We start from the raw sequence: 23156 nt of genomic DNA on the forward strand, positions 1-23156 counted from the left end.
TATTCATTAATGATCTGGTAGAAGGTTTACACAGTAAAATATCGATATTTGCAGATGATACAAAACTATGTAAAGCAGTTAATACAAGAGAAGATAGTATTCTGCTACAGATGGATCTGGATAAGTTGGAAACTTGGGCTGAAAGGTGGCAGATGAGGTTTAACAATGATAAATGTAAGGTTATACACATGGGAAGAGGGAATCAATATCAACATTACACACTGAACGGGAAACCACTGGGTAAATCTGACAGGGAGAAGGACTTGGGGATCCTAGTTAATGATAAACTTACCTGGAGCAGCCAGTGCCAGGCAGCAGCTGCCAAGGCAAACAGGATCATGGGGTGCATTAAAAGAGGTCTGGATACACATGATGAGAGCATTATACTGCCTCTGTACAAATCCCTAGTTAGACCGCACATGGAGTACTGTGTCCAGTTTTGGGCACCGGTGCTCAGGAAGGATATAATGGAACTAGAGAGAGTACAAAGGAGGGCAACAAAATTAATAAAGGGGATGGGAGAACTACAATACCCAGATAGATTAGCGAAATTAGGATTATTTAGTCTAGAAAAAAGACGACTGAGGGGCGATCTAATAACCATGTATAAGTATATAAGGGGACAATACAAATATCTCGCTGAGGATCTGTTTATACCAAGGAAGGTGACGGGCACAAGGGGGCATTCTTTGCGTCTGGAGGAGAGAAGGTTTTTCCACCAACATAGAAGAGGATTCTTTACTGTTAGGGCAGTGAGAATCTGGAATTGCTTGCCTGAGGAGGTGGTGATGGCGAACTCAGTCGAGGGGTTCAAGAGAACCTGGCCTGGCCTGGATGTCTTCCTGGAGCAGAACAATATTGTATCATACAATTATTAGGTTCTGTAGAAGGACGTAGATCTGGGTATTTATTATGATGGAATATAGGCTGAACTGGATGGACAAATGTCTTTTTTCGGCCTTACTAACTATGTTACTATGTTACTATGTTACTATGTTACTATGTAACTGTGGCAGTATCACTCCAAGGAGGGGGGCTTAGCCCACGCAGGCTAGCAAGAGAACTACTTATGAGATACATTTTCCTCACAGGAAGGTGTACCATCCAGCTGCCATTCCATCACCCCAGCGGACCCCACAGCAGCGTCGGTCACCCTGACCGAACACCACAGGTGGCGTCACGAATCCCTGACAGACTACACTACCTTTATTGGACGCCCCTTAGCAGGGTCGCGGACCGGGTCTAGCCACCATGACAGCCTCGGAACCAAACCAGAGAGGCCCGGTACCGAAAACGCGTGGCCCTGTGTCTGGGGGCGCTCCATTTGCGTCTATTAATACTGCCAGGACATACAGCCCCGAATCATAACACTCAGGATGTTTCATTGTAGCGGTCATACACTTTAGAAGACAGTCTTCCTTTGGCCTTCTCCGAACATAACGCACTCCGTCACTACCAAAAATTGATATTCTCGTTTCACGACTCCAGATTACTTTCTTCCAATCTTCAGTTGTCCAGCTAAGATGTTCTTTGGACCAGGAAATTCTCTTACTTCTCTGTTTAAGATTTAGGAATGGCTTTTTCCTCGGTGTTTGTGCTTTCAGACCGGCATCAAGTAATTGGCGACGTACTGTTCTATCCGACACCGAAACTCCTCCATCGTGCATGAACTGGTTGAGTTCCTTGGCTGATGCTCTTCTGTTTTGCAAGGCTAACCTAACAATTCCTCTGTCTGTTTTTGGAGTTGTTGCCTTTTTCCTTCCTCTTCCACTCTTAGCTTTGATGCTGCAACTATCAACAAAACGTGAGCACAGCTTTTTCCCTCCAGAAGCTGTGACTACACCACCCATCTTCCTAGCAATTTCTCTGAAACTGTATCCATGCTTCCTCAAATCAATAGCCATAGGAAGCAGCTGCCAAGGCAAACAGGATCATGGGGTGCATTAAAAGAGGTCTGGATACACATGATGAGAGCATTATACTGCCTCTGTACAAATCCCTAGTTAGACCGCACATGGAGTACTGTGTCCAGTTTTGGTCACCGGTGCTCAGGAAGGATATAATGGAACTAGAGAGAGTACAAAGGAGGGCAACAAAATTAATAAAGGGGATGGGAGAACTACAATACCCAGATAGATTAGCGAAATTAGGATTATTTAGTCTAGAAAAAAGACGACTGAGGGGCGATCTAATAACCATGTATAAGTATATAAGGGGACAATACAAATATCTCACTGAGGATCTGTTTATACCAAGGAAGGTGACGGGCACAAGGGGGCATTCTTTGCGTCTGGAGGAGAGAAGGTTTTTCCACCAACATAGAAGAGGATTCTTTACTGTTAGGGCAGTGAGAATCTGGAATTGCTTGCCTGAGGAGGTGGTGATGGCGAACTCAGTCGAGGGGTTCAAGAGAGGCCTGGATGTCTTCCTGGAGCAGAACAATATTGTATCATACAATTAGGTTCTGTAGAAGGACGTAGATCTGGGGATTTATTATGATGGAATATAGGCTGAACTGGATGGACAAATGTCTTTTTTCGGCCTTACTATGTTACTATGTTACTATGTTACTATAGCTCTCATTTTTGGAGACCAATCAGAACTCTTTGTGGCTGGCATGATTAAACTCTAAAAAAAAACAATTACTCAGGACTTTCTGAGCTCAAAATAGGCATTTATAATTATTCATTTAAAAAATTAAATTTAAATATTAACAAAATACAAGAAATAAAAATTCTCGATAGTTTGTAAAGAAACTAAAGCCTGTAGGACCTACACTGAAAGGACCAAGTGACGACTGGAGCTTTAAAACACTATTTTTAATTTAATGCGGACACCAAGAAAAGTTAACATATAACTAAAAATGTATGAATTTTACTCACAGAGAACAAAGTCTGGTATTTCTTGCCAAAATTATAAAAACTACCGACAAAAATATCAAAAACAAGTCTCCCGATATCTTTCGTAACTGATTGCGTGCCTGGGATATAAATATAATTACGTAAGCAAGCAAGTAAGATCGCCGAAAGTTCCAGAAGCCTCGAAAATGATTAAAAACTTCAAGTGTATGTATCCACAATTTTGGCCACTAATGTGTATATGTATATGTGTATATTATCACTCGGATGTTCGATTTCCTGTGTTTCCGGATTACAGAGATGTTTTGTAATATCATCCGACATGACTCCTCTTTATTATTCACAGAAATCTGTAGATAATGTTTGCAGGTTTGGGGTCTTCTGAGTTGACCTTTTGCTGCTGGTACTGATGGAGTTAATGTGAGAATTAACCCATAAAACCAGTAAATGTCTTTGTCGTGTTTGGCCTTAGTTCAACTTTGCCCAGGACGTTCCCCTCACAGACTGGGCTGAGCGGTGCCAACACTAGGTCCTTGTTACTGAGGATCCCTCCGTCCGGCAGCGGGAAGCGTCACCTCGGCCAATGAAAAGAAAGCGTCTGATACATAGAATCCGAGCGATCGGGATGAGGAGGCCATGACATCCGACCCCGGGGACGGCCGGAGACCCGCTCAGGTATACGACTATTTGTAGCCAGAACCAGGAGAGAGGAACAATCAGAGGAGACGTATGATAGAAACTCGTCACCACTTCTGTATTATCTCCCTCCTGGTTACAAACACTGATGAGAAATACTGACCCAATACTGACCGTGGGAACACAGCCTTACTGTGGAGAAGAATTCCAAAAAAATCCTGGTGCATTGTGCTAGGAAAACCCCAATGGCGTCTCCTCCACTCACATACAATGCAGAACACCATCTCTAGTCACACTCAAAGCATAGTGTCTTCTCTAGTCACACTCAAAGCATGGTGTCTTCTCTAGTCACACACAAAGCATGATGTCTTCTCTAGTCACACTCAAAGCATAGTGTCTTCTCTAGTCACACTCAAAGCATGGTGTCTTCTCTAGTCACACTCAAAGCATGATGTCTTCTCTAGTCACACACAAAGCATGATGTCTTCTCTAGTCACACACAATACATGTTGCACCGAGCTGTCATTCCAGCAGCCATGTGCAGCACCCGTAGCATGCTGGAGGCCGGGGAGCTGTGCATAATGTTGTGATCACCGCTGATTACAGTAAACTAGATGGTGGCCGGATTCTAACGCATCGGGTATTCTAGAATATGTATATATGTACGTCACACATAGCACAGCCACGTAGTATATAACACAGCCACGTACTATATAGCACAGCCACGTACTATATAGCACAGCCACGTAGTATATAACACAACCACGTAGTATATAGCACAGCCGCGTAATATATAGCATAGCCACGTAGTAATAACACAGCCACGTACTATATAGCACAGCCACGTAGTATATAGCACAGCCACGTAGTATATAGCACAGCCACGTAGCATATTGCAGTCACGTAGTATATAGCACATCCCATGAATTATATAGCACAGCCCGCATAGTATATAGCACAGCCCATGTAGTATATAGCATAGCCACATAGTATATAGCATAGCCACATAGTATATAACACAGCCACGTAGTATATAGCACAGCCGCGTAGTATATAGCACAGCCGTGTAGTAATAACACAGCCATGTACTATATAGCACAGCCACGTAGTATATAACACAGCCACGTAGTATATAGCACAGCCACGTAGTATATAGCACAGCCACGTAGTATATAGCATAGCCACGCAGTATATAGCACAGCCCACGTAGTATATAGCACAGCCACGCAGTATATTGCACAGCCACGTAGCATATTGCACAGTCATGTAGTATATAGCACAGCCACGTAGTATATAGCACATCCCACATAGTATATAGCACAGCCCACGTAGTATATAACAAAGCCCACACAGTATATAACACAGCCACGTAGTATATTGTACAGCCAAGTAGTATATAGCACAGCCACGTAGTATATAGCACAGCCCACGTAGTATATAGCATAGCCACAAAGTATATAACACAGCCACGTAGTATATAGCACAGCCGCATAGTATATAGCACAGCCGCGTAGTAATAACACAGCCATGTACTATATAGCACAGCCACGTAGTATATAACAGCCACGTAGTATATAGCACAGCCACGTAGTATGTAGCACAGCCACGCAGTATATAGCACAGCCACGTAGCATATTGCAGTCACGTAGTATATAGCACATCCCATGAAGTATATAGCACAGCCCGCATAGTATATAGCACAGCCCACGTAGTATATAACAAAGCCCACACAGTATATAACACAGCCACGTAGTATATTGCACAGCCAAGTAGTATATAGCACAGCCACGTAGTAAATAGCACAGCCCACGTAGTATATAGCACAGCCACGTAGTATATAGCACAGCCGCATAGTATATAGCACAGCCGCGTAGTAATAACACAGCCATGTACTATATAGCACAGCCACGTAGTATATAACAGCCACGCAGTATATAGCACAGCCACGTAGCATATTGCACAGTCATGTAGTATATAGCACAGCCACGTAGTATATAGCACATCCCACATAGTATATAGCACAGCCCACATAGTATATAACAAAGCCCACACAGTATATAACACAGCCACGTAGTATATTGCACAGCCAAGTAGTATATAGCACAGCCACGTAGTAAATAGCACAGCCCACGTAGTATATAGCACAGCCACGTAGTAATAGCACAGCCACGTACTATATAGCACAGTCATGTAGTATATAACACAGCCACGTAGTATATAGCAGTTACATAGTATATAGCAGCCACATAGTATATAGCAGCCATATAGTATATAATACAGCCAGGAGTGGATTAAGGGTAGCCAGGGCCACGGGCTGTTCAGACACTGTGGGCCCCTGGTAATGTGACGGGGTCATGTGACGAGGTCATGCGACGGGGTCATCATATACCTGAACAAGATTATTCCAGAAAAATAGTTGCTGTGTGAAACTATAACCTGCCATTGGTCTAGTCAATTTACCCTTCAGTTAGGAAGAAGAAAAAGAAAAAAAAACACAATACTATCACCATAAGTGCCAGTATTCACAGGAGATCTGTGCTTAGTATGCAGTGTCTGTGTAGTGGTAATACAGTGATCACCGGTGACATTATGCACAGGACCTCTGTATATAGTATACAGTGTATAGTGTCAGTGTATAGATAAAAAAATATTTAGAATTGAGAGTCCTCAGTGGTTGATACCTTTTAATGGCTAACTCAAAAGATGGTAACAAATAGTGTACAGATAACACACTGACTCACCAGTGACGTCTCTAGGTGAAGTCCTTCATCTTTCATCCAGCACAGACCGCCATCACTTCATCCAGCCAGGACTCGTCTCTGCAGGAAATAACACAGTTATCTCGAGCTCCGCTTGCAGAGCACATTACTTAATTTTTCCCAACTTCTACATTACACCACATGAAGAAAAAGAGGCGACATAGGGTCACTCTGCACAGTAACAGGACCGCCCCCCCCCCCATTTAGTAACATAGTAACATAGTAACATAGTTAGTAAGGCCGAAAAAAGACATTTGTCCATCCAGTTCAGCCTATATTCCATCATAATAAATCCCCAGATCTACGTCCTTCTACAGAACCTAATAATTGTATGATACAATATTGTTCTGCTCCAGGAAGACATCCAGGCCTCTCTTGAACCCCTCGACTGAGTTCGCCATCACCACCTCCACAGGCAAGCAATTCCAGATTCTCACTGCCCTAACAGTAAAGAATCCTCTTCTATATTGGTGGAAAAACCTTCTCTCCTCCAAACGCAAAGAACTCCCCCTTGTGCCCGTCACCTTCCTTGGTATAAACAGATCCTCAGCAAGATATTTGTATTGTCCCCTTATATACTTATACATGGTTATTAGATCGCCCCTCAGTCGTCTTTTTTCTAGACTAAATAATCCTAATTTTGCTAATCTATCTGGGTATTGTAGTTCTCCCATCCCCTTTATTAATTTTGTTGCCCTCCTTTGTACTCTCTCTAGTTCCATTATATCCTTCCTGAGCACCGGTGCCCAAAACTGGACACAGTACTCCATGTGCGGTCTAACTAGGGATTTGTAACAGCCCACGTAATATATAGCTCAGCCCACGTAACACAGACAGCCATGTAGTATATAGCACAGCCACATAGTATATAGCAGCCACGTAGTATACAGCACAGCTCACGCAGTATATAACACAGCCCACGCAGTATATAACACTGCCCACGCAGTATATAACACAGCCCACCCAGTATATAACACAGCCCGCGCAGTATATAACACAGCCCACGTAGTATATAGCAGCCACATAGTATACAGCACAGCTCACGCAGTATATAACACAGCCCACGCAGTATATAACACAGCCCACGCAGTATATAACACTGCCCACGCAGTATATAACACAGCCCACCCAGTATATAACACAGCCCACGCAGTATATAACACAGCCCACGCAGTATATAACACAGCCCACCCAGTATATAACACAGCCCACCCAGTATATAACACAGCCCATGCAGTATATAACACAGGCCACGTACTGTAGTATATAACACAGCCCAGGCAGTATATAACACAGGCCACGCAGTATATAATAATAATAATCTTTATTTTTATATAGCGCTAACATATTCCGCAGCGCTTTACAGTTTTGCACACATTATCATCGCTGTCCCCGATGGGGCTCACAATCTAAATTCCCTACCAGTATGTCTTTGGAATGTGGGAGGAAACCGGAGTGCCCGGAGGAAACCCACGCAAACACGGAGAGAACATACAAACTCTTTGCAGATGTTGTCCTGGGTGGGATTAGAACCCAGGACCCCAGCGCTGCAAGGCTGCTGTGCTAACCACTGCGCCACCGTGCTGCCCTATAACACAGGCCACGTAGTATATAACACAGCCCATGCAGTATATAACACAGCCCACGCAGTATATAACACTGCCCACGCAGTATATAACACAGCCCACCCAGTATATAACACAGCCCACGCAGTATATAACACAGCCCACGCAGTATATAACACAGCCCACCCAGTATATAACACAGCCCATGCAGTATATAACACAGGCCACGTACTGTAGTATATAACACAGCCCAGGCAGTATATAACACAGGCCACGCAGTATATAATAATAATAATCTTTATTTTTATATAGCGCTAACATATTCCGCAGCGCTTTACAGTTTTGCACACATTATCATCGCTGTCCCCGATGGGGCTCACAATCTAAATTCCCTACCAGTATGTCTTTGGAATGTGGGAGGAAACCGGAGTGCCCGGAGGAAACCCACGCAAACACGGGGAGAACATACAAACTCTTTGCAGATGTTGTCCTGGGTGGGATTAGAACCCAGGACCCCAGCGCTGCAAGGCTGCTGTGCTAACCACTGCGCCACCGTGCTGCCCTATAACACAGGCCACGTAGTATATAACACAGCCCATGCAGTATATAACACAGCCCACGCAGTATATAACACAGCCCACGTAGTATTTAGCAGTGTGGGTACCATATCCCTGTTAAAAAAAAATTAAAATAAAAAAGTTATATACTCACCCTCCAGCGTCCAGCGAAGCTTTGCCGATGTGCATGATGCTGCCGCCGGCTTCCGTTCCCAGTGATGCATTGCGGAATTATCCAGATGACTCAGTGGTCATATGAGACCGCTAATGTTGTGAATTCTGTGGCTGAATTCACTCCTGTGGTCACAAGTGGTACTGCAGCTTCTGAGCTTCCTCCCTCAGGTGTTCTGGTGAGCTCGTTGGCTGCTTTGTTATTTAACTCCACCTGATTCTGTCTTCCTTGCTCCTTGTCAATGTTCCAGTGTTGGACCTGAGCTTCTGGATCTTTCCTGTGGCCTGCTGCTCTGCTTAGTTAAGTGCTTCTTTGCTTTTGTTGCTACTTTTTCTGTCCAGCTTGTCTATTCGTTTTTGCTGGAAGCTCTGAGACGCAAAGGGTGAACCGCCGTGCCGTTAGTTCGGCACGGTGGGTCTTTTTGCCCCCTTTGCGTGGTTTTTTGCTATCCTCGCTCTATCTAGAATATCGGGCCTCACTTTGCTGAATCTATTTCATCCCTACGTTTGTCTTTTCATCTTGCTAACAGTCATTATATGTGGGGGGCTGCCTTTTCCTTTGGGGTATTTCTCTGAGGCAAGTCAGGCTTGTTTTTCTATCTTCAGGCTAGTCAGCTCCTCAGGCTGTGCCGAGTTGCATAGGTAGTGACAGGCGCAATCCACAGCTGCCTTTAGTTGTGTTTAGGATAGGTTCAGGTATTGCGGTCTACAGAACGTCTGAATGGTCTGTGTTTCTACTGTGGTGATTCCACTCATGCTATTTCTGATTGTCCTAAGCGCACTAAGCGGTTCGATAGGTCTGCCGTCATTGGTACTGTACAATCCAAATTCCTTCTGTCCATTACCTTGATATGCTCTTTGTCATCGTATTCTGTCATGGCGTTTGTGGATTCAGGTGCTGCCCTGAATCTGATGGATTTGGATTATGCTAAACGTTGTGGGTTTTTCTTGGAGCCTTTGCGGTGTCCTATTCCGTTGAGAGGAATTGATGCTACACCTTTGGCCAAGAATAAGCCTCAGTACTGGGCCCAGCTGACCATGTGCATGGCTCCTGCACATCAGGAGGTTATTCGCTTTCTGGTGCTACATAATCTGCATGATGTGGTCGTGTTGGGGTTGCCATGGCTACAAACCCATAATCCAGTACTGGATTGGAACTCTATGTCGGTATCCAGCTGGGGTTGTCAGGGGGTACACGGTGATGTTCCATTTTTGTCTATTTCGTCATCCACTCCTTCTGAGGTCCCAGAGTTCTTGTCTGATTATCAGGATGTATTTGAAGAGCCCAAGTCCGATGCCCAGCTCCGCATAGGGATTGTGATTGTGCTATCAATTTGATTCCTGGTAGTAAATTCCCTAAAGGTCGATTATTTAATTTATCCGTGCCTGAACACGCCGCTATGCACAGTTATGTGAAGGAATCCCTGGAGAAGGGACATATTCGCCCATCGTCATCACCACTGGGAGCAGGGTTCTTTTATGTAGCCAAGAAGGATGGTTCGCTGAGACCATGTATTGATTACCGCCTTCTTAATAAGATCACTGTTAAATTTCAGTATCCCTTGCCATTGTTATCTGACTTGTTTGCTCGGATTAAGGGGGCTAGTTGGTTCACTAAGATAGATCTTCGTGGTGCGTATAATCTGGTGAGAATCAGGCAAGGAGATGAATGGAAAACTGCATTTAATACGCCCGAGGGTCATTTTGAGTATCTAGTGATGCCGTTCGGACTTGCCAATGCTCCATCTGTGTTTCAGTCTTTTATGCATGACATCTTCCGTGAGTATCTGGATAAATTCCTGATTGTTTACTTGGATGACATTTTGATCTTCTCTGATGATTGGGAGTCTCATGTGAAGCAGGTCAGAATGGTTTTCCAGGTCCTGCGTGCTAATTCTTTGTTTGTGAAGGGATCAAAGTGTCTCTTCGGTGTGCAGAAAGTTTCATTTTTGGGGTTCATCTTTTCCCCTTCTACTATCGAGATGGATCCGGTTAAGGTCCAAGCCATCCAGGATTGGACTCAGCCGACATCTCTGAAAAGTCTGCAAAAATTCCTGGGCTTTGCTAATTTTTATCGTCGCTTCATCTGTAATTTTTCTAGCATTGCCAAACCATTGACCGATTTGACCAAGAAGGGTGCTGATTTGGTTAATTGGTCTTCTGCTGCTGTGGAAGCTTTTCAGGAGTTGAAGCGTCGTTTTTGTTCTGCCCCTGTGTTGTGTCAACCAGATGTTTCTCTTCCGTTCCAGGTCGAGGTTGATGCTTCTGAGATTGGAGCAGGGGCGGTTTTGTCACAGAGAGGTTCTGGTTGCTCAGTGTTGAAACCATGTGCTTTCTTTTCCAGGAAGCTGCTGAGCGTAATTATGATGTGGGCAACCGAGAGTTGCTGGCCATGAAGTGGGCATTCGAGGAATGGCGTCATTGGCTTGAAGGAGCTAAGCATTGCATGGTGGTATTGACTGATCATAAGAACCTTACTTATCTCGAGTCTGCCAAGCGCTTGAATCCTAGACAGGCTCGTTGGTCGTTATTTTTTGCCCGCTTCGATTTTGTGATTTCGTACCTTCCGGGCTCTAAAAATGTGAAGGCGGATGCTCTGTCTAGGAGTTTTGTGCCCGACTCTCCGGGTTCATCTGAGCCGGCGAGTATCCTCAAGGAAGGAGTCATTGTGTCTGCCATCTCCCCTGATTTGCGGCGAGTGTTGCAAAAATTTCAGGCGAATAAACCTGATCGTTGTCCGGCGGAGAAACTGTTCGTCCCTGATAGGTGGACTACTAAAGTTATCTCTGAACTTCATTGTTCGGTGTTGGCTGGTCATCCTGGAATATTTGGTACCAGAGAGTTAGTGGCTAGATCCTTCTGGTGGCCATCTCTGTCACGGGATGTACGTACTTTTGTGCAGTCCTGTGGGATTTGTGCTAGGGCTAAGCCCTGCTGTTCACGTGCCAGTGGGTTGCTTTTGCCCTTGCCGGTCCCAAAGAGGCCTTGGACACATATTTCGATGGATTTCATTTCTGACCTTCCCGTTTCTCAAAAGATGTCAGTCATTTGGGTGGTCTGTGATCGCTTTTCTAAAATGGTCCATCTGGTGCCCTTGGTTAAATTGCCTTCCTCCTCTGATTTGGTGCCTTTGTTCTTCCAGCATGTGGTTCGTTTGCATGGCATTCCTGAGAATATTGTTTCTGACATAGATTCCCAGTTTGTTTCGAGGTTTTGGCGAGCCTTTTGTGGTAGGATGAGCATTGACCTGTCTTTTTCCTTGGCTTTCCATCCTCAGACTAATGGCCAGACCGAACGAACCAATCAGACCTTGGAGACATATCTGAGATGTTTTGTTTCTGCTGATCAGGATGACTGGGTGTCCTTTTTGCCGTTGGCTGAGTTCGCCCTTAATAATCGGGCCAGCTCGGCTACCTTGGTCTCTCCATTTTTCTGCAATTCTGGGTTCCATCCTCGTTTCTCTTCTGGACAGGTTGAGTCTTCGGACTGTCCTGGTGTGGATACTGTGGTGGACAGGTTGCAGCAGATCTGGACTCAGGTAGTGGACAATTTGGCCTTGTCCCAGGAGAAGGCTCAACTTTTCGCTAATCGCAGACGCCGTGTGGGTCCCCGACTTAGTGTTGGGGATCTGGTTTGGTTATCTTCTCGTCATATTCCTATGAAGGTTTCCTCTCCTAAATTTAAACCTCGTTTTATTGGTCCGTATAGGATTTCTGAGATTCTCAATCCTGTGTCTTTTCGTCTGACCCTCCCAGACTCCTTTTCCATACATAATGTATTCCATAGGTCGTTGTTGCGGAGATATGTGGCACCTATGGTTCCATCTGTTGAGCCTCCTGCCCCGGTTTTGGTGGAGGGGGAATTGGAGTATATTGTGGAGAAAATTTTGGATTCTCGTGTTTCTAGACGGAAACTCCAGTATCTGGTTAAATGGAAGGGTTATGCTCAGGAAGATAATTCCTGGGTTTTTGCCTCTGATGTCCATGCTCCAGATCTTGTTCGTGACTTTCATGCGGCTCATCCTGGTCGGCCTGGGGGCTCTGGTGAGGGTTCGGTGACCCCTCCTCAAGGGGGGGGGGGGGTACTGTTGTGAATTCTGTGGCTGAATTCACTCCTGTGGTCACAAGTGGTACTGCAGCCTCTGAGCTTCCTCCCTCAGGTGTTCTGGTGAGCTCGTTGGCTGCTTTGTTATTTAACTCCACCTCATTCTGTCTTCATTGCTCCTTGTCAATGTTCCAGTGTTGGACCTGAGCTTCTGGATCTTTCCTGTGGCCTGCTGCTCTGCTTAGTTAAGTGCTTCTTTGCTTTTGTTGCTACTTTTTCTGTCCAGCTTGTCTATTCGTTTTTGCTGGAAGCTCTGAGACGCAAAGGGTGCACCGCCATGCCGTTAGTTCGGCACGGTGGGTCTTTTTGCCCCCTTTGCGTGGTTTTTTGCTTTAGGGTTTTTTGTAGACTGCAAAGTTCTCTTTGCTATCCTCGCTCTATCTAGAATATCGGGCCTCACTTTGCTGAATCTATTTCATCCCTACGTTTTGTCTTTTCATCTTGCTAACAGTCATTATATGTGGGGGGCTGCCTTTTCCTTTGGGGTATTTCTCTGAGGCAAGTCAGGCTTGTTTTTCTATCTTCAGGCTAGTCAGCTCCTCAGGCTGTGCCGAGTTGCATAGGTAGTGACAGGCGCAATCCACAGCTGCCTTTAGTTGTGTTTAGGATAGGTTCAGGTATTGCGGTCTACAGAGATTCCACGTCTCAGAGCTCGTTCTATTGTTTTTGGGTTATTGTCAGATCACTGTATGTGCTCTGATTGCTGGCACACTGTGTCACTGGATTGCCTACATAACACGCTAAGTCATCTGGGTAATTTCGCAATGCATCACTGGGAACGGAAGCTGACGGCAGCATCGCGCACATCGGTGCATGGTGGAAGGTGAGAATAGCACAATTTTTTATTTTTTTATTATTTTTAACATATCTTTTTACTGTTGAGGCTGCATAAACAGCATCAATAGTAAAAAGTTGGTCCAGGATGGGGCGACACACTGGCACTGACTGGAGGAGAGTAGGGAGGGGCCAATTCGCGGCCGGACTAAGCCTGTCGCTGATTGGTCGCGGCCAGCAATGTGGGATTTCCGTTACAGACAGACAAACAGAAAGACAGACGGAAGTACCCCTTAGACGATTATATAGATAGATGCAGCTCTGGATGTGGTTGGAGGATACAGCTCTATAAATTCACTTAACAGCAGAATTGTGAGTGCCGCTCTTGATGTGGATGTAAAGGATATTTGTTACACATAATTGTTACTTTTGCTGGCTGTTCTGGGAATATAACAATTTAATGGCAGAGTTATGAATGCAGCTCTGGCTGTTTGGCTATGTGCACACGTTGCGGATTTCCTGCAGATCTGCAGCATTTTTTACCGTGCAGAAACGCTGCAGTTCCGCAAGTGATTTACAGAACAGTGTAACGGAATGGAAAAACAATGCTGTGCTAATGGTGCGGAAAATTCTGTTCTGAAACGCTGCGGATTAAAAGCAGCAAGTCACTTCTTTTGTGCGGATCTGCAGCGTTTTTGTACCCATTCCATTATAGAATTCCGCAGGGGTAAAAACGCAAGAAATCCGCACAAAATCCGCAGCAAATCCGCACAAAAGCCGCATTAAAAATGCATCAAATCCGCACCTGCGTTTTCTGCCAAGAGATGCAGAATCCGCACCAAAAATTCCAGAGGCAAATTCGCAACGCGCGCACAAAGCCGTACTGGAGCAGTAGATGTGACAGGTAACAGACGCAGCGCTCGGCACCGTCCTCCTCCTCTGTGCTGCTGCAGAGTTATTCTTTAACCATCTGCCATGATTACATGGATGCCCCATAAACAAATGCAGCAGGTTTCGGCTGCCCCATTAATGATTACTCTGCACCCGGCACAGCGCCGGCGCTTTATGATCATCTCACACGTCATCTGTATCATCAGCAGTAATCAGCGTTAATCAGTCACTCGCTGCTAATTGTCTTCTATCTCCTCACAGAGAATCTTTGAACTTTGTAACAAGTTAAATTATTTTTATAGACATTAAATAAATACCCAAAAGAATGAAATGTAGCAGAGCCGAATATGTCACTAAGGTGATGTTACAAGGAGACAAGTGCACATAGGGCAATAATGTATCATAAGTAGAGATCGGGGAGTGCGGGGTCACCTGACTGCTTGTGTGCGGCACAACTGCAATAAATGCTGCAGATTATTCAGCCGCCGCCGTCACATCTGTACAGAGGGTCTTGTGCTGCAGACGGAGGAGCAGCAGGAGGGCGACGACACCCGATGGTGATAATGCAAGGAGCCGCAGCGCAGAGACGATTCCATACAAACCTGAAAGTTACTGGAAGTATTATTATCACACGGGGACTAATCGCCATTCAGGGCAGCGCGTCCTCCTACAGTACGGTCCTGTTCACACCGTCAGTATCTAGAGCAGTATTTGTAAACGGTCCAATTATACAGTCCTATGTAACACCACAGATCACACAGCGATATCTCTCTATGTACAAATAATGCAGTAGATGTCACCTGCAGTCCTATGTAACACCACAGATCACACAGTGATAACTCTCTGAGTACAGATACTGCAGTAGATGTTGCCTGCAGTCCTATGTAACACCACAGATAACACAGTGATATCTCTCTGAGTGCAGATAATGTAGTAGATGCCACCTGCAGTCCTATGTAACACCACAGATAACACAGTGATAACTCTCTGAATACAGATCATGGAGTAGATGCCACCTGCAGTCCTATGTAACACCACAGATAACACAGTGATAACTCTCTGAATACAGATCATGGAGTAGATGTCACCTGCAGCCCTATGTAACACCACAGATAACACAGTGATATCTCTGAGTACAGATAATGTAGTAGATGTCACCTGCAGTCCTATGTAACACCACAGATCACACAGTGATAACTCTCTGAATACAGATCATGGAGTAGATGCCACCTGCAGTCCTATGTAACACCACAGATAACAGTGATATCTCTCTGAGTGCAGATAATGTAGTAGATGCCACCTGCAGTCCTATGTAACACCACAGATGACACAGTGATCACTCTCTGAGTACAGATAATGTAGTAGATGTCACCTACAGTCCTATGTAACACCACAGATCACACAGTGATAACTCTCTGAATACAGATCATGGAGTAGATGCCACCTGCAGTCCTATGTAACACCACAGATAACACAGTGATAACTCTCTGAATACAGATCATGGAGTAGATGTCACCTGCAGCCCTATGTAACACCACAGATCACACAGTGATAACTCTCTGAATACAGATAATGTAGTAGATGTCACCTGCAGTCCTATGTAACACCACAGATAACACAGTGATAACTCTCTGAGTACAGATAATGTAGTAGATATCACCTGCAGTCCTATGTAACACCACAGATAACACAGTGATATCTCTCTGAGCACAGATAATGTAGCAGATGTCACCTGCAGTCCTATGTAACACCACAGATCACACAGTGATAACTCTCTGAATACAGATCATGGAGTAGATGCCACCTGCAGTCCTATGTAACACTACAGATAACACAGTGATAACTCTCTGAATACAGATCATGGAGTAGATGTCACCTGCAGCCCTATGTAACACCACAGATAACACAGTGATAGCTCTCTGAGTACAGATAATGTAGATGTCACCTGCAGTCCTATGTAACACCACAGATCACACAGTGATAACTCTCTGAATACAGATAATGTAGGAGATGTCACCTGCAGTCCTATGTAACACCACAGATCACACAGTGATAACTCTCTGAGTACAGATAATGTAGTAGATGTCACCTGCAGTCCTATGTAACACCACAGATCACACAGTGATAACTCTCTGAATACAGATAATGTAGGAGATGTCACCTGCAGTCCTATGTAACACCACAGATAACACAGTGATAGCTCTCTGAGTACAGATAATGTAGATGTCACCTGCAGTCCTATGTAACACCACAGATCACACAGTGATAACTCTCTGAATACAGATAATGTAGGAGATGTCACCTGCAGTCCTATGTAACACCACAGATAACACAATGATAACTCTCTGAGTACAGATAATGTAGTAGATATCACCTGCAGTCCTATGTAACACCACAGATAACACAGTGATAACTCTCTGAGTACAGATAATGTAGTAGATGTCGCCTGCAGTCCTATGTAACACCACAGATCACACAGTGATAACTCTCTGAATACAGATCATGGAGTAGATGTCACCTGCAGTCCTATGTAACACCACAGATAACATAGTGATATCTCTCTGAGCACAGATAATGTAGCAGATGTCACCTGCAGTCCTATGTAACACTACAGATAACACAGTGATATCTCTCTGAGCACAGATAATGTAGTAGATGTCACCTGCAGTCCTATGTAACACCACAGATCACACAGTGATAACTCTCTGAATACAGATCATGGAGTAGATGCCACCTGCAGTCCTATGTAACACCACAGATAACACAGTGATAGCTCTCTGAGTACAGATAATGTAGTAGATGTCACCTGCAGTCCTATGTAGCACCACAGATCACACAGTGATAACTCTCTGAATACAGATCATGGAGTAGATGCCACCTGCAGTCCTATGTAACACCACATATAACACAGTGATAACTCTCTGAATACAGATCATGGAGTAGATGTCACCTGCAGCCCTATGTAACACCACAGATAACACAGTGATAGCTCTCTGAGTACAGATAATGTAGTAGATGTCACCTGCAGTCCTATGTAACACCACAGATGACACAGTGATAACTCTCTGAGTACAGATAATGTAGTAGATGTCACCTGCAGTCCTATGTAACACCACAGATGACACAGTGATAACTCTCTGAGTACAGATAATGTAGTAGATGTCACCTGCAGTCCTATGTAACACCACAGATCACACAGTGATAACTCTCTGAATACAGATCATGGAGTAGATGTCACCTGCAGTCCTATGTAACACCACAGATAACATAGTGATATCTCTCTGAGCACAGATAATGTAGCAGATGTCACCTGCAGTCCTATGTAACACTACAGATAACACAGTGATATCTCTCTGAGCACAGATAATAATAATAATAATAATCTTTATTTTTATATAGCGCTAACATATTCCGCAGCGCTTTACAGTTTTGCACACATTATCACCACTGTCCCCGATGGGGCTCACAATCTAGAATCCCTATCAGTATGTCTTTGGAATGTGGGAGGAAACCGGAGTGCCCGGAGGAAACCCACGCAAACACGGAGAGAACATACAAACTCTTTGCAGATGTTGTCCTGGGTGGGATTAGAACCCAGGACCCCAGCGCTGCAAGGCTGCTGTGCTAACCACTGCGCCACCGTGCTGCCCTACGATAATGTAGCAGATGTCACCTGCAGTCCTATGTAACACTACAGATTACACAGTGATAACTCTCTGAGTACAGATAATGTAGTAGATGTCACCTGCAGTCCTATGTAACACCACAGATAACACAGTGATCACTCTCTGAGTACAGATAATGTAGTAGATGTCACCTGCAGTCCTATGTAACACCACAGATAAAAGTGAATCACCATGAGTTGCTCTCAATGACAAACTCTGCATTTGACTTTGGGGGTGAGGGTCAGGAAGCAGGTGGAGATGGCACGAGTGGGTCGGCTGCCTCCCTGCTTCCCTGGGGTGGGTAGGTTGCCTCCCTGCTTCCCTGGGGTGGGTAGGTTGCCTCCCTGCTTCCCTGGGGTGGGTAGGTTGCCTCCCTGCTTCCCTGGGGTGGGTAGGTTGCCTCCCTGCTTCCCTGGGGTGGGTGGGCTGCCTACCTGCTGTTCTGGGGTGGGTGGGCTGCTTCCCTGCTGGGGTGGGTGGGCTGCCTCCCTCCTGGGGTGGGTGGGCTGCCTCCCTGCTTCCCTGGGGTGGGTGGGCTGCTTCCCTGCTGGGGTGGGTGGGCTGCCTCCCTGCTTCCCTGCTGGGGTGGGTGGGCTGCCTCCCTGCTTCCCTGGGGTGGGTGGGCTGCTTCCCTGCTGGGGTGGGTGGGCTGCTTCCCTGAGGTGGGTGGGCTGCCTCTCTGCTGGCTTGAGGTGGGTGGGCTGCCTCCCTCCTGGGGTGGGTGGACTGCCTCCCTGCTTCCCTGGAGTGGGTGGGCTGCCTCCCTCCTGGGGTGGGTGGGCTGCCTCCCTGCTGGCCTGGGGTGGGTAGGCTGCTTCCCTCCTGGGGTGGGTGGGCTGCCTCCCTGCTTCCCTGGGGTGGGTGGGCTGCCTCCCTGCTGGCCTGGGGTGGGTGGGCTGCTTCCCTCCTGGGGTGGGTAGGCTGCCTCCCTGCTGGTCTGGGGTGGGTGGGCTGCTTCCCTGCTGGGGTGGGTGGGCTGCCTCCCTCCTGGGGTGGATGGGCTGCTTCCCTGAGGTGGGCAGGCTGCCTCCCTGCTGGCCTGGGGTGGGTGGGCTGCCTTCCTCCTAGGGTGGGTGGGTAGGCTGCCTCCCTGCTGGCCTGGGGTGGGTAGGCTGCCTCCCTGCTGGCCTGGGGTGGGTGAGCTGCTTCCCTCCTGGGGTGGGCTGCCTCCCTGCTGGCCTGGGGTGGGTGGGCTGCGTGGGCTGCTTCCCTCCTGGGGTGGGCTGCCTCCCTGGGGTGGGTGGGCTGCTTCCCTCCTGGGGTGGGCTGCCTCCCTGGGGTGGGTGGGCTGCTTCCCTCCTGGGGTGGGCTGCCTCCCTGGGGTGGGTGGGCTGCCTCCATCCTGGGGTGGGTGGGCTGCTTCCCTGCTGGCCTGGGGTGGGTAGGCTGCTTCCCTCCTGGGGTGGGTGAGCTGCTTCCCTGCTGGCCTGGGGTGGGTGGGCTGCCTCCATCCTGGGGTGGGTGGGCTGCCTCCCTGCTGGCCTGGGGTGGGTGGGCTGCTTCCCTGCTGGCCTGGGGTGGGTGGGCTGCCTCCATCCTGGGGTGGGTGGGCTGCTTCCCTGCTGGCCTGGGGTGGGTGGGCTGCCTCCATCCTGGGGTGGGTGGGCTGCCTCCCTGCTGGCCTGGGGTGGGTGGGCTGCTTCCCTGGGGTGGGTGGGCTGCCTCCATCATGGGGTGGGTGGGCTGCCTCCCTGCTGGCCTGGGGTGGGTGGGCTGCCTCCCTGCTGGCCTGGGGTGGGTGGGCTGCCTCCCTGCTGGCCTGGGGCGGGTGGGCTGCCTCCCTGGGGTGGGTGGGCTGCCTCCCTGCTGGGAGGGGCTGCACAGTCCTGGGGTGGGTGGGCTGCTTCCCTCCTGGGGTGGGCTGCCTCCCTGCTGGCCTGGGGTGGGTGGGCTGCCGGGCTGCCTCCCTGCTGGCCTGGGGCGGGTGGGCTGCCTCCCTGGGGCGGGTGGGCTGCCTCCCTGCTGGCCTGGGGCGGGTGGGCTGCCTCCCTGGGGTGGGTGGGCTGCCTCCCTGCTGGGAGGGGCTACACACTCCTGGGGTGGGTGGGCTGCTTCCCTCCTGGGGTGGGCTGCCTCCCTGCTGGCCTGGGGTGGGTGGGCTGCCGGGCTGCCTCCCTGCTGGCCTGGGGCGGGTGGGCTGCCTCCCTGGGGCGGGTGGGCTGCCTCCCTGCTGGCCTGGGGCGGGTGGGCTGCCTCCCTGGGGTGGGTGGGCTGCCTCCCTGCTGGCCTGGGGTGGGTGGGCTGCCTCCCTGGGGTGGGTGGGCTGCTTCCCTCCTGGGGTGGGTGGGCTGCCTCCCTGCTGGCCTGGGGCGGGTGGGCTGCCTCCCTGGGGTGGGTGGGCTGCCTCCCTGCTGGCCTGGGGTGGGTGGGCTGCTTCCCTGCTGGCCTGGGGTGGGTGGGCTGCCTCCCTGCTGGGAGGGGCTGCACAGTCCTGGGGTGGGTGGGCTGCTTCCCTCCTGGGGTGGGCTGCCTCCCTGCTGGCCTGGGGCGGGTGGGCTGCCTCCCTGGGGTGGGTGGGCTGCCTCCCTGCTGGGAGGGGCTGCACACTCCTGGGATGGGCAGAGGACACTGGCAGCGGTGACAGCTGAGTTTACAGCTGGGACTTTATCATCTCCGTCTTTCTCTCTCCCTTCAGGCTGCAGGTCCCAGCCCGGAATCATGGACGCCCTGACAGTCTCCCTGTGGACCCTCTTCATCCTCTGTGGTAGGTGCTCCCACCCTGTTGTCTTTATGCACAGATGCAGCAGAGTTGGGTTTGTACTTTGGAGTTGCTCAGGTTATATGATTATTTTGGTTATTTGTGATTTTACATGGATCTACACCTTTCCTACAGCTAGAACATTGCACAACTGCTTGATAAGTGCAGCAGAGCTGAGTCTGTCGCTTGGCACAGCCATGTCATGTCATGTCATGGGGATATCTGCAGGTGAACAGAGATTTCGTCTCTCAGGAAACGTTAAAGATAAAATAAAACACTTGTGATTTCCCTACAAGATGTATAAACTTTGCCTTATGTGCTGAGGTCCAGGTGCAGCAGAGCTGAGGGTGTCCTTATGGTAGCGCATTGTGTTGCCTGTAATGTTACATGGGACTGCAATTATTTTTTTCTATATAACCTGTACTCTGAGAATGTGACCAGTGCACAATTAATGCAGCTCTGCTACATCAATAAATGCCTAATACAATATCCCACAAATCGTCTCCTACACAGTGGATCCTGACTGATACATTGTAGCAAACTATCAGATCTTCAGTTTGCACATATTTTTTCCCTCTTTTTCATCACATCTAAATCATGTGTAGCAATTACTCCACCAAAAATATCCCATCTGGTTGTGCGTGGTCAGTGACTGGAGGCAGCAATGACATATTGTGACAGGAAACTTCTATCTATTCAATATCTCATGCAGCGGAATGTTTGTTACAATTGTATCCAGTCTAGAGAATCCTCTGTGAACTAAAAAGTCTGCATGAATGGGGGAGTAGAGACTGATACATTTTACCATCACTGATACATTGTAGCAAGATGTGGTCAGAGATTGGTTCAGCATCTGTTCTGCTCACACAGGATACAAACCATCAGTGTTTAGGCCTCGTTCACACGTTCAGTATTTGGTCAGTATTTTATATCAGTGTCTGTAGACAAAATCAGGAGTGGGTGATAAATGCAGAAGTGGTGACGAGTTTCTATTAGACTTTTTCTCTGATTGTTTCATTCCTGGTTTTGACTTATTATAGAAACTAATGTCGAACTCTGAGATAAGCACAACTTGAATCCGGCTCACGTGGTGCGGTCGCGCACAACACTGGGAAAAGTTTGCAAACAAGGGTGATCCTTCCACCGGAATGCTGCCCGTCTGTAGTAACATGGAGATGATTTTATTCACCCATTCCCTCCACACGGATATTGTGAATAAGGAAGGTTCCGGGCGCTTCCTTCAGACGATCCTGAACCCGATTTGGAATAAGAGGGATATACAGCCAAAGAACCGAGTGTCTCTGATGTAGAATCAGATCATATTTTATTGGCGAAGTAAAATACTAAATGTTATAAAAGACAAAACTTATTAAATACACGACACGTTTCATCATTTGTATGATAACAATGACTTTGTTATGAGCTATTTATCCCCCATTGTCATTGCTATTGGGAGTGGTGGTACTAAGAGGAACTGATCGCCCAAACTCAGCAGTTAGAATCCGTATATTATAACTTCATCCCCAAGAAAAGAATGTTGTCCACATATTCTATAACATCACCCTCCTTCACCTATCCCGGGGTTCACACAATATGTCTGTAAAGTCTAGGCAATCACACATTCATACATGCTCACACACAAACCCCGCACCTGTACATGTGTCTGCTTTAAACACCTCTCTCCTCTTGGTGCAGGGGGTCAAGCAGTAAACTGGAAGAGCTACAGACACTAGTGATAATAAAAAGGAAAAAAAAATTGAAAGAAGAAGAAAAAAACGTAAAAAAAACACAAAGCAAAGACAAAACAAACAGACTCTATTGATTGATCTAATACAGACTATGTACAACAATCACAGGTTTTTCTTTCCAGGATTGAGGAAAAAAGGTCTCCAAAATCATGAGTACATGCAGTGTATCAGGAAAGAAATATATCTTGGTACCGTGTTAGCCAGTATTTAGAATTGAGTCCTCAGTGGTTGATACCTTTTAATGGCTAACTGAAAAGCTGGTAACAGAATGCAGCTTTCGAGACTACGCAGGTCTCTTCATCAGGCAAAGACTAAAACAAATTCTGAAGAATCACATATTTATGCACAACATAGTATAGAAAAAAAAAGGAAAAACCATGGATAAGACAGGTGACATGAAGCAGAATTACCATGGGTGATAAACAGTTACGTCCATAAATATTGGGCCAATTCTTAGATAAGGATTGTTTTATTGTCCTGTGATTAGGGTCTCTGTTGTGATGACCCCTCATAGAGGGGCAAGTTCCTTAGTTAATGTAAAAAGACATAAATCCATGCGACACATTCATTCCTACAGTGAGACTGTCAAAGGTCGTCATCAGTTTATATTCCCAGATGCTTCTGTCTCTCTGAGATTTGAAGTTAACTTTTAACGCAAGTAATTTCATGTCCATGATGCTATGATCAGACATACAGAAATGTTTTGCCACAGGTAGATCCATTCTTTTTT

At 47.1% G+C, this 23156-nt stretch overlaps 2 protein-coding genes across 2 annotated transcripts in view; one reads left to right on the forward strand and one right to left on the reverse strand.

The window, feature by feature from the left end:
• Window positions 1–19571, reverse strand: part of LOC138666167 (basic salivary proline-rich protein 4-like) — an 81412-nt gene extending 61841 nt beyond the window's left edge. The window contains exon 1 of the mRNA XM_069754407.1: window positions 18415–19571. Coding sequence (XP_069610508.1) covers window positions 18415–19571 — 1157 coding nt within the window. The remainder of the gene's footprint in view (window positions 1–18414) is intronic.
• Window positions 19572–20542: 971 nt separating this feature from the next.
• XPNPEP2 (X-prolyl aminopeptidase 2) overlaps window positions 20543–23156 on the forward strand; it is a 110100-nt gene continuing 107486 nt past the window's right edge. Inside the window, exon 1 of the mRNA XM_069746091.1 lies at window positions 20543–20684. Coding sequence (XP_069602192.1) covers window positions 20639–20684 — 46 coding nt within the window. The 5' untranslated portion in view covers window positions 20543–20638. The remainder of the gene's footprint in view (window positions 20685–23156) is intronic.

This window comes from Ranitomeya imitator, chromosome 2 (assembly GCF_032444005.1).
Source record: "Ranitomeya imitator isolate aRanImi1 chromosome 2, aRanImi1.pri, whole genome shotgun sequence".
NCBI lineage: Eukaryota > Metazoa > Chordata > Amphibia > Anura > Dendrobatidae > Ranitomeya > Ranitomeya imitator.